The sequence below is a fragment of the Elephas maximus genome, chromosome 3 (genome assembly GCF_024166365.1).
Source record: "Elephas maximus indicus isolate mEleMax1 chromosome 3, mEleMax1 primary haplotype, whole genome shotgun sequence".
NCBI classification, from domain to species: Eukaryota; Metazoa; Chordata; class Mammalia; order Proboscidea; family Elephantidae; genus Elephas; species Elephas maximus.
In genome coordinates this window covers 116,576,442-116,589,007 of record NC_064821.1, presented here as the reverse complement: position 1 = coordinate 116,589,007, position 12,566 = coordinate 116,576,442, and the positions used below count along the sequence as shown (strand labels likewise).

The following is a 12,566-nucleotide window of genomic DNA, read 5'->3' as shown; positions in this document are numbered from 1 at the left end:
CTAAATTAAAAAGTCCTTTTTTTTTTTTTAAATGTGAGTATCGTCTTACGTTCTTATTACCTAACACAATGCCTTGGGAAATAGTATATACCTAAATTTTTTTAAAGAAGTGATCTCTACCAATTCTTTGACATTGTCTATTGTTATATGACTGCAATAAAACATGACTCAAATATAAGGTTCTTCAAGACTATAATGAATAGCTCTTTCAAAAAATTTTAAACACACCATCTTCAAATAAGTCATGTGATTACAATGTATTTTCATTCACTTGGGAAGATTAAAATTAATTCATGTTTTGTTCTACTCACTCATGTCCTAGGAATGCTACATTATTACTTTGGCTACATAAAAACCTAGAAGTAGCATGCAGGTGGCAGAGTTAAAGAGAAAATATGAATAATTTAAATACTATGGAAAAATTAGTGACAGAATAAATTCATCTTTCACCTCACTGCAAATGGTCTCATTTAAACAGGTTTTTAATGAGGATTTTTTGTTGCTGTTTAGTCCAACACAACTATATTTTTATAATTTCTCAGTTAAAAAGATTTGCTAATGAAAGACACATGCTAATATAAGACAGAAGATTGTTGCATGAAATCAATTTTCATACCCCAGAATTGTGTGCAAGTAACACTTCTAAAAATGTATATTCTATACTCCCTATCTTTAAAAATTAAGAGATGAGGCAGGGCAGTTGGAAAGAACTGCTGAGTAATACAAGGAAAAGGGGTCCCTGAACGACACTTTTGCCCTCCACTTAACGTGTGGTGGTATTATTTCCAATGTTTCTTAAAGTGTCCTTTGAGAGCTGTCTGAGACTTCTATCTCAAGCCTACTGAATTAGGATGCCTTTTATAGGAAGAGGACCCTGATTCTTAACAAGATCTTCAGCTGATATTTATGCCCACGAGAATCTCTGGTTTAGGCCACTGATGATCACTTTCAGCTCCCATTTTAATACTGTGCTAGTAACTTCTAAGAATTCTGAGCTTTTAATCAAATATATACCCTAAACTCAAATATGCAGCAACTGTATGACAAAGGAGATTTTCACTGATAATTTGACTTGGTGTACCTCACATGTTCCCTCCCTCACTGTGTTGTGTTCTCTTTATTCAGTCCTAAAAAAACTGCAGTAAAATGTTACATTTATTTTTAAAAATATTTTTTAAAAGGTGAACTGAGGTTCTCCCTTACCTAATTACACTGCTATTTATACATATGTGACCATTAAAGTCTCTATTTTTTGTCACTGAAAAGTTACTAAAGAATTTTATTTATACTCACACAGTAGATTTCAGTTACTGTGTAACTTTGACATATGCTTTACTGGGATCATTACTGGATGAACAGTCCAGTTAGTCTCCATTCTGAAATCCCATTAAAAACAAACGTTTGAAGAATACTTACTAAGCGTAAAGCATAATGCTACTTAGGAGTTGGTTAGCTAAACTAAAAAACTCAAGTGGTAAAAGAGAATCAGAACACAGGTTCAAGCACCAGTTCTGACACTTACTGGTAGTGTGGCTTGGGCACACAAAACCACCTATGTGAATTTCAGTTCATGATTCGACACCACCTAACAACAACAATAATCTGTAAAATGGGGTCAAATACACTCTTCCTCCAAATTTGAAGAATTGGATAAAATAGGAAAGCACCTATCCTAATAATGTTGACTTTCCAATATTTTTTAAGAACAACTATAATCAAAATAACTATATTTTTTTCTTTAGAAGAGAATAAATGTGAGGGACACTGTTAGCTGCTTTCAAGTACATGCAGGGCTATCACACTGAAGAGAAGGTTAGATATATTATGTAGTATGAAGACAGACAACACCTACACTACTGGGTGAAATTACAGGTTAGCATATTTGTATTTAAAAGAACCAAGAAATAGATGAATTCAATGAAACAAAGGTGGGAATCCTCTTGAACAGACTGTCACCGAAATATCTAGCATAATTTAGGGGATGTTTCCCCGCAAAACACACATTTAGAATTGAGACCAGAGATTCAATAGGTGTTGGGTGGGGCTCAGACATACAGGTAACTTTAAAAAACACCCTTCAGGTGATGCTGATGCCCCTAAAATTTTTTTTTATATTCTGCAGAAGAGAGGGACTTAACCTGTCAGTTGGTGACAGGCACTACAGAGAAAAACAAAGCAATGTAAGTATGCTAGAGAAGGCAAGAAGTAGATATGTTTTATTTTTATATGGGGTAGCTAGAGAAGGCTTCTGTGATTAAGGTGACATTTAAGCAGCAAAAGGAAGCAAGCAGGTCATGCAGGTATCGAAGGAAAAAAGTGTACCAGATGGATAAGAATGCCTTTTGAGGCAGGAAAAAAATTCAGGTGGCAAACGTATTTAAAATACAATTTTATGTAACCCGATCCATTCAAATCTTGTGTAAGAGGGCAATGTTTTTGGAATGACGAACCTTTTCTGGACCACTAGAGGTCCACAGCACATTTTTCCTGGCAAACTAATGCTGAAAACTAGAGTTTATAGAAACCATCAATAAGGGAATAATCACAATATTCCCAAATTGTGTAGGTCATATCAGCTATTGAGATTTAAACTAGTAAAGATAAACATTAAATGAACAAAATACACATTCAAGTAAATACTGTTCAAAACTACAAGGCCAGTAAAGGTACTGTAACATTCACTATACTGTAACCTTGTTATACTTTCAGAAGAGAAAATGACCTGTTCGTGGTAACACAGACAAAGAAGCCAAAAACCAAAGGGTGTGGTAATATTTATCTCCTCCTCCCAATGCATGGAAAGAACTCCTCTTAATTGTAGATCATGTATAAGGACGAGCAGTTCTCCAGTGCACATCAGATATCCTGGTTATGAACGAACTACTCTGACTACAAAGCTAAAAGCCAGACTCTGATTAATAACTCTCAGATACTGCCCACGCGTGACATAAAGGATAAATCACTAAACTGCCTACGCCTCTCTGTCTCTTTATAAATGCATCATAAAGAGAGTATCTTCAGAGGATAAAAGCAACATTTTAAAGTCAGCAACTGTAAGAATAAAATTCTTAATTTGTGGGATTGTAAAGAATTATGTCATAAATAAATCTAATCTCACTTAGGGTAATAAAATGATTTCAATCAACAAATGCATCATTGAGTTGCTCTCATTTTCTGCTATTTTATTATGTATTAATTTTATAGTCACTTAATAAAGAGTATCTTGTGAGAACATTGAACAGCACATCTACTTCTGTATGTTCATATCATGCAAGCTATTTCGTCTTTTATTACCAAAGCAAGTCATATATCTGTTCAAAATAACCAAATTAACACAGCTGTTTTTGCCAGAACTCTACACCAGATGCAAACAGTATCTGAAACTTCTCTCCCAATGCATGTTTCCTTAAAAATTAAATACAGCATACCAATTTGAAAACATTAATCATTTAAAAATATTTTAAGTGAAAATGACAAAATATGCTAGATGTTTATTAACCAACTTTTAGAAAAACAGACTAATTAAATGATTACATCTACCAACAAATCCTTTAGGATTTCAATTTCCTGTTTTGTACTTAAGTGACATCATAAAACTCTCAACATACAGTGGGCAACCAGTTGCCATCTAGTTGAAACTTATAGTACCTACTGAGAATTTTCACCAAAAGTCTTCCCAAAGAACACACTAGTATTTTATTATTTCAATAAGGTTACTCTAAAAATTTTTTACGCTTTATCTTTTACTTCATAACTTCTTTATTTTTTCTTAAAGTCTAATTCACTCATTCAGTACTTTTACAATAAAAATAACTTTTAAGATGAATGTAAGACAGGATAAAAACAAAAACCATACACTCTAGCTCAAAGTTTAACATTCTATAAAATTCCTTCTCAAAAACAATAGTGAAATAGGATAAATTTGCACATTATTTTAAAAAAGGAAAAACCCATGTTTCAGCTATAACCTGTTTTTGTCATTACAAAAACCAAGCATTCAGATTCATTGAAGAGCCTGTCAAGAGAGAAAGATCTCTGAATTGCATTCCACGGTCCAGAATCATTGAAAACAGTATTTAGCAACAAGTGAACCACCGCCTACGTTAAACACCAAATTAACAAAGAGGTGGATAATTCTGTTATTTTTCTTTCAAAGAAGGAAAAGAACATTTGATTTCTTTCTAAAGGGGTTAAGCCTACATAAAAAAAAACAAAAGGTGCAGTTTTTAGTTTTACCTGCCCAGAGTTAAACGACCACGTCGACACAATTTTGAGAGAGGGGGAAAAATTTCTGACATCAAGAGCCAGTGTCTGCTATTCCCCAAAGGCCCTCGCTCTGCCTTTCTACATGATTTGTAGGCCTAAGACGCAGACTGTTGCAGAAGTAAACGAACTAGCCTCAAAAAGGCAACCTGGCACAGGGGACGCAAAGGCAAGGGCCTAGTGAAATGGTGTACGGTAGGCCCAGGCTGGGGCGACGTTAGCAAAAACGGTGATGGTGGGCCATACTCACTCCGGCGGGAAGAGGCGCAGTTCGTCGATCTTGCCTAGGAAACCGAAGAGGGTCCGCATCTGCTCAGAGCTAGCGCTCGGGGAGACATTAGTCACCTGGATTACCTCGGTGCCGCCGCCTCCGCCGCCGCCACCTCCGCCACCAGGCCCGCCGCTGGGGCCTGGGCCCGCCGTGCTGGGGACGACGGTGGTGTTGCTCATGGCGCTGCTCGCGTTCTCGCTCCTGCTTTAACACATCAAACACACAACAAACAGTGAGAGGGAGAGGGAAGAGGAACCCGTTCGCGGGAGAGAAAAGAAAGGAGTGTCCGCTGCTAGAGCCGCTACAGCCGCTGCCGCCGCCACCGCCGTTTTTCCGCCCCGCCGCTCGCTGGGGGGAGGGGAAGAGAGCGCGCGAGTTCGAGATGGCGAGAAAACAAACGGCCGCCCCCACCTAACCTACAACCACCTCACTAGCGGGCCCGAGCTCCCCACAATGCCTTGCGGCACAAGGGCGCGTCACCGCCGGCCCGGCCCCGCGCAGGCCCAGTTGGCCTCGCTGCAGCCACAGAAACGCGCGGGCCACAGCGGTGTGGTGAAAGGCGTCATTCTCCCCTCCCTCTTTTTTTCACTATTATACAATTTTCTGACACTTTACTATACATAGATTTTGGTAGCATTAACCAATATGTTTCTCACTAAAGCCTTCGGAAAAGATATAAGTTTTTTTTTTTAATTTCACAGTAGTTGACTTTCAAATAGCACATTTTACAGCAGCCTGGAGGACATCCTGCTTAGTAATGTGGAAGGTCAGCGAAAAGGAGGAAGACCCTCGAGGAGATGGATTGACACAGAGGCTACAACAAATGGGCTCAAACCTAACGATTGTGAGGATAGTGCAGGACTGAGCAGTGTTTTGTTCGGTTTTATGTAGGGCCCCTATGAGTCTGCACCGACTTAATGGCACCTGACAACAACAACGAGTATATTAAAGTACATGATCTGAACTTTTCTAGAGAAAGGTTTGCTTTATGTGTATATTCTTGCTTAAAATAATTTTGAAACTTGGGACTATAAAAAATTGATGCTTGCCTATTCAACCTCATCTGAATGAACTATTCCCACACCTTCATCCAGTGTTATTCAATGACATGTAGTTGTCCAACAGGACAAAAACCTTCCATTTCGTTGTGCAGACAAGTTACCAAAGCCCTCCATTTTATCCAACTGACATCCTCCCGTGGAGCTTTCTTTCACTGCCACCATTCTCAGGTAGAGTACATACTACCATGTAGAGTTAGAACTTCCTCTTCTCTGCAGGATAATAGGTGATACGTGTATGTTATATTGACCTCAAAAAACCGTGAGCTTTCTGGGTCAGTCCAGAACCTGGCATAATGTCACACAGTTAGTGCCCAATAAATGTACTGAATACATTGCACAAATAGGCCTTAATGACAGTCATTTATTCTAAGATACTTGCTAAATAATTTACTTCACCCCATATATTTTTTGGGAGCCCTTGTGACGCAGTGAGTAAGCAAGCATTTGACTGCTAACCAAAAGGTCAGCTGTTGGAATTTACCAGTCACTCCTTGGAAACCTTATGGGACAGATCTACTCTGTCCTATAGGGTCGCTATGAGTTGGAATCCACTCGACAGCAAGTTTTTTTTTGATGTATATTTTTGGAGACTAAAACCTGAGGCCTTGTAGAATATCTGTGATGTGAATTCCTCTATGGCATAATACAGTAAAGAGTGTAATTTTTGAGAGATTAAAGCACATAGTTATTGAGATTTGGGTGTGAAGCTAATCAGCTAGGTTGTGCAAATGGTGGACTACTAGTTGAAAGGTTGGCAGTTCAAACTCACCCAGAGGTGCCTCAGAAGACAAGCCTGGCAATCTGCTTCTAAAAGGTCACAGCCTTGGAAACCCAAAGAAGCAGCTCTTCTCTGGATACGCAGGGTTGCCATGAGTTGGAACACAATGGCAACAAACAACAACAATCTATTAGCTAAGTAACTTGTTAGTTCCTATACAGAAGAGGGATGGGGTGACTGAATGTAAGCCTCAGCAAAATTACAAATTACTAGTTGCTTGCCAGTCATAAATGTGTATCTGTGAATATAAAGAACGTCAGGTAATTTATTGTCTCATTTTGAAATCAAACGTGTAACAATCAGTTAGGCACTCCTAATAAATACCCAACTGTGAAAATATCAAATTAGAAAAGCCCTGAATTTATAAACAAGTTTAGAGTTTTTAAGAAACATTAAGAACAACATGGTTGAATGAATGATTTCCAGGTTATAATTCAGAGATGGACTTATAAAGAGTTCCTGTCAATATAATATAGAAAATAAAGTGAAAGTGCACAGGGATGGGTCATTTAGCTCATCCTGGGGAGTTATATCTTGAATGGTAAATATTATCAGTGTCATGGATTGAATTATGTCCCCCCAAAAATGTATGTATCAATTTGGCTGGGCCATGATTTCCAGTATTGTGTGGTTGTCCTCCATTTTGTGATTATAAATTTGTTAAACAGGATTATGGTGGGATTGTAACACCCTTACCTTTCCCTAGGGTGTGCCTTGCACCACCTTTTATTTTACAAGAGATAAAAGGGAAGCAAGCAGAGTTGGGGGACCTCATACCACCAAGAAAGCAGCACCAGGAGCAGAGACCGTCTTTTGGATCTGGGATCCCTGTGCTGAGAAGCTCCTAGATCAGGGGAAGATTGACGACAAGGAATCTTCCTCCAGAGCCAACACAGAGAGAATGCGGTCCCCTGGATGTGACACCCTGAATTTGGACTTGTAACCTACTAGACTGTGAGAGAATAAATTTCTCTTTGTTAAAGCCATCCGCTTGTGGTATTTTCGTTACAGCAGCACTAGATGACCAATACAATCAGTGTTACTAAATACAATTTCTAATCCAGAAAAAAACCCCAACCGTCATTTTGGCCTATATAGTTATATTATGGGAAGTTAAATTATTTCTGATAGACTTTTTGAAATACAGAAAACAGCTAACAGGCCCTCCACAGTACTTTCAAGATCCACAGGGTCCTACTTATCATAGATACTCTCAGATTAAAAGGACTAACAAGAATCTAAACTGGTGCTTGATATTGACAGAAAAGTCTGTCAGAGAATATTAGAAAAAAATGCTTCATACAAATCCTCAAAAGTCATACCAATCCTCTCAGTCATAAAGGGAACAAGACTTAGTTCTTTCCAGTCTCAAGTTTCTAAAAGCTCTCATACATTTAGACAGAAATCCTTCAACAAAAGAATGGGCACACAATACAATCACTCTACCTAAGAGACACCAAGTTTTTGGTTGGATATGGCAAGTCACCGTGTTTTTTTTGGCCATCTTTATTCACACTTAGGGAAAAGACGGTGGAGTCGTCTCAGCTGATACAATTGTGCAAATCTACACAAGCATCAAGCTTCTGTCAAATTAGCTGTTAAGCAACTCTTCAGCCAGTATATCAACTTTTTGAGGAAGGGAAAGGAATGTATTAATCTTTGTATTTCTAATGTCAAACAACATTATATTGAAACAGTCAGCATTCTGACAAAAATTTACTATCACTTATGCACAAGAAACTTGACAAATGCCTCATGTAATCTTCTCAACTCTGTAAGGCTATTACTGAAATATACACCAAGGTATGCACACAAGTGGGCAGTGGTGGTTCAGTGGTACACTACTTACCTTTCATATGGGAGCCCAAGGTTTGTTTCCTGGCCAGTGCACCTCAAGTTCAGCCACCACCCCTCAGTAGAGGCTTGAGTGTTGCTATGATGCTGAATAAGTTTCAACAGAGCTTCCAGACTAAGCAGACTAGGAAGAAAGGCCTGGGGATCTACTTCAGAAAAATCACCCAAGGAAAACCCTATGGGTCACAATGAACTCATCCTGTTGTGCACGGGGTCACCAAGAGTCATTGGCCCATTCAAAGGTATAACAACAACATGCATGTAAGAAATGCTTGGAGAATGAAGACAGCAATGTATTTGTTATATCTGCAGGGAATTTGTTTGAGGTAAACTCTCAAAAGTATTTGGCTTTTTTTTATCCTCTATAGCCAGAGGGAGCAATAAGAAAAACTTAGAAAATAAATTGCTGTTTACAAATATACATCTTTTAAAATATTTATCTGCAGATCTGTTTTAATTTCCTATGTGTTAATTAACCCACGTGTCTGTCAGTTTGTCATACCGTGGGGGCTTGTGTGTTGCCGGAAGCTATGCCATCGGTATTCAGATACCAGCAGGGTCACCCATGGAGGACAGGTTTCAGCTGAGCTTCCAGAATAAGACAGACTAGGAAGAAGGACCCGGCAGTCTACTTCTGAAAAGCATCAGCCAGTGAAAACCTTATGAATAGCGGCGGAACATTGTCTGACATTGTGCTGGAAGATGAGCCCCCCAGGTTGGAAGGTACTCAAAAGATGACTGGGGAAGAGCTGCCTCCTCAAAGTAGAGTCAACCTTAATGACGTGGTTGGAGTAAAGCTTTCGGGACCTTCATTTGCTGATATGGCATGACTCAAAATGAGAAGAAACAGCTGCAAAAATCCATTAATAATTAGAACCTGGAACGTATGAAGTATGAATCTAGGAAAACTGGAAATTGTCAAAATTGAAATGGAATGCATAAACATCAATATCCTAGGCATTAGTGAGCTGAAATGGACTGGTATCGGCCATTTTGAATCGGACAATCATATAGTCTACTATGCTGGGAAGGACAACTCGAAAAGGAATGGTGTTGCATTCATCATCAAAAAGAACATTTCAAGATCTATCCTGCTTGAAGTACAACGCTGTCAGCAATAGGATAATATCCACACGCCTACAAGGAAGACCAGTTAATACGACTATTATTCAAATTTACGCACCAACCGCTAGGGCCAAAGATGAAGAAATAGAAGATTGTTATCAGTTGCTGCAGTCTGAAATTGATCGAACATGCAGTCAAGAAGCATTGATAATTACTGGTGATTGGAATGCAAAAGTTGGAAACAAAGAAGGATCAGTGGTTGGAAAACATGGCCTTGGTGACAGAAACAATGCCGGAGATCAAATGATAGAATTTTGCAACACCAACAACTTCTTCATTGCAAATACCTTCTTTCACCAACATAAACGGCGACTATACAAAAAAAAAAATTTTTTTTTTATATACACATGGACCTCGCCAGATGAACACACAGAAATCAAATTGACTACATCTGTGGAAAGAGATGATGGAAAAGCTCAGTATCATCAGTCAGAACAAGGCCAGGGGCCGACTGTGGAACAGACCATCAATTGCTCATATGCAAGTTCAAGCTGAAACTGAAGAAAATCAGAGCAAGCCCACGAAAGCCAAAATATGACCTTGAGTATATCCCATCTGAATTTAGGGACCATCTGAATAACAGATTTGACACATTGAACGCTAGTGACCGAAGACCAGACAATTTGTGGAATGATATCAAGGACATCATCCATGAAGAAAGAAAGAGGTCACTGAAAAGACAGGAAAGAAAGAAAAGACCAAGATGGACGTCAGAGGAGACTCTGAAACCTGCTCTTGAGCGTCGGGCAGCTAAAGCAAAAGGAAGAATTGCTGAAGTAAAAGAACTGAACAGAAGATTTCAAAGGGCCTCTCAAGAAGACAATGTAAAGTATAATGACATGTGCAAAGAGCTGGAGATGGAAAACCAAAAGGGAAGAACACGCTTGGCGTTTCTCAAGCTGAAAGAACTGAAGAAAAAATTCAAGCCTCAAGTTGCAATAGTGAAGGATTCCATGGGAAAAATATTAAACAATGCAGGAAGCATCAAAAGAACATTAAAGGAATACACAGAGTCATTATACCAAAAAGAATTAGTCAATAGTCAACCATTTCAAGAGGCGACATATGATCAGGAACCGATGGTACTGAAGGAAGAAGTCCAAGCTGCTCTGAGGGCACTGGCAAAAAACAAGGCTCCAGGAATTGATGGAATATCAATTGAGATGTTTCAACAAACAGACGCAACGCTGGAGGTGCTCACTCGTGTATGCCAAGAAATATGCAAGACAGCTTCCTAGCCAACTGACTGGAAGAGATCCATATTTATGCCTATTCCCAAGAAAGGTGATTCAACCGAATGTGGAAATTATAGAATATCATTAATATCACATGCAAGCAAAATTTTGCTGAAGATCATTCAAAAGCAGCTGCAGCAGTATTATCGACAGGGAAGTGCCAGAAATTCAGGCCGGTTTCAGAGGAGGACGTGGAACCAGGGATGTCATTGCTGATGTCAGATGGATCCTGGCTGAAAGCAGAAAATACCAGAAGGATGTTTACCTGGTTTTTACTGACTGTGCAAAGGCATTCGACTGTGTGGATCATAACAAACTATGGATAACATTGCGAAGAATGGGAATTCCAGAACACTTAATTGTGCTCATGAGGTACCTTTACATAGATCAAGAGGCACTTGTTCAGACAAAACAAGGGGATACTGACTGGTTTAAAGTCAGGAAAGGGGTGCATCAGGGTTGTATTCTTTCACCATACCTATTTAATCTGTATGCTGAACAAATAATCCGAGAAGCTGGACTATATGAAGAAGAATGGGGCATCAGGATTGGAGGAAGACTCGTTAACAACCTGAGTTATGCAGATGATACAACCTTCCTTGCTGAAAGTGAAGAGGACTTGAAGCACTTACTAATGAAGATCAAAGAGCACAGCCTTCAATATGGACTGCACCTCAACATAAAGAAAACAAAAATCCTCACAACTGGACCAATGAGCAACATCATGATAAATGGAGAAAAGATTGAAGTTGTCAAGGGTTTCATTTTACTTGGATCTAGAATCAACACCCATGGAAGCAGCAGTCAAGAAATCAAAAGACGCATTGCATTGGGTAAATCTGCTGCAAAGGACCTCTTCCAAATGTTGAAGAGCAAAGATGTCACCCTGAAGACTAAGGTGAGCCTGATCCATGCCATGGTATTTTCAATCGCATCATATGCATGTGAAAGCTGGACAACGAATAAGGAAGACCGAAGAAGAGTTGACGCTTTTGAATTGTGGTGTTGGCGAAGAATATTGAATATACCATGGACTTTCAAAAGAACGAACAAATCTGTCTTGGAAGAAGTGCGGCCAGAATGCTCCTTAGAAGCAAGGATGGCGAAACTGCGTCTTACATACTTTGGACATGTTGTCAAGAGGGATCAGTCCCTGGAGAAGGACATCATGCTTCGCAGAGTACAGGGTCAGCGGAAAAGAGGAAGACCCTCAAAGAGGTGGATTAACACAGTTGCTGCAACAATGAGCTCAAGCATAACAATGATTGTAGGATGGCGCAGGACCGGGCAGTGTTTCGTTCTGTTGTGCATAAGGTCGCTAGGAGTCGGGACCAACCGGACGGCACCTAACAACAACATCAACAACAACCACAATCTGTTAACTAAAAATGTAAGTCTCATGTCCCCCTGTTCAGCCCCAATTTAAATGAAGGAGAGAGACTAAGGAATGAGTTAGCACTAGGAGACATGGGACACATACCTACACCAGGACAGAGAAGAGTCTATTTAAGGTTATTTTCAAATATTTATTTTGTATTGTTTAATCTATATTGTCTGTCTATAGCAGGGATTCTATACCTACTTTTTAACTAGATACCAAATGATCTGTGAGCACCTTGAAATTATAAGCAAAAATCTATAGGTGCCCATATTTATTTTTCTGGGGACATTCTCTAGCTTTCATTAAGAGTCTCAAACCTAAATCTAAAAAGAATTAGTATCTAAAAAGATTAAGAACACACTGGGTAAGGGGCAGTGTTGGTTTAGTGGTAGAATTCTCACCTTCCACATGGGAGAGCCAGGTTAGATTCCCAGCCAACGCACCTCATGTACAGCAGCCACCTTTCAGTGGAGGCACGCATGCGGTTATGGTGCCGAACAGGATTCAATGGAGCTTCCAGACTAAGAAGAAAGGACTTCCAAAACTCAGCCAATGAAAATCTTACGCATGATCTGTAACTGATTGATCATGAGGATGG

At 39.3% G+C, this 12,566-nt stretch overlaps 1 protein-coding gene across 5 annotated transcripts in view; it reads right to left on the bottom strand.

The window, feature by feature from the left end:
• The window catches only part of SRSF11 (serine and arginine rich splicing factor 11), a 47,885-nt gene that overhangs the window by 25,972 nt on the left and 9,347 nt on the right, over positions 1-12,566 (bottom strand). For 2 of the 5 annotated variants that reach the window (XM_049879561.1, XM_049879562.1), the window contains exon 1: positions 4,514-4,984. In XM_049879561.1, coding sequence (XP_049735518.1) covers positions 4,514-4,713 — 200 coding nt within the window. In that variant the 5' untranslated portion in view covers positions 4,714-4,984. Of the gene's footprint in view, positions 1-4,513; positions 4,989-12,566 lie in introns of those variants that run through there. The other 3 variants (XM_049879559.1, XM_049879558.1, XM_049879560.1) reach the window with 3 other exon arrangements.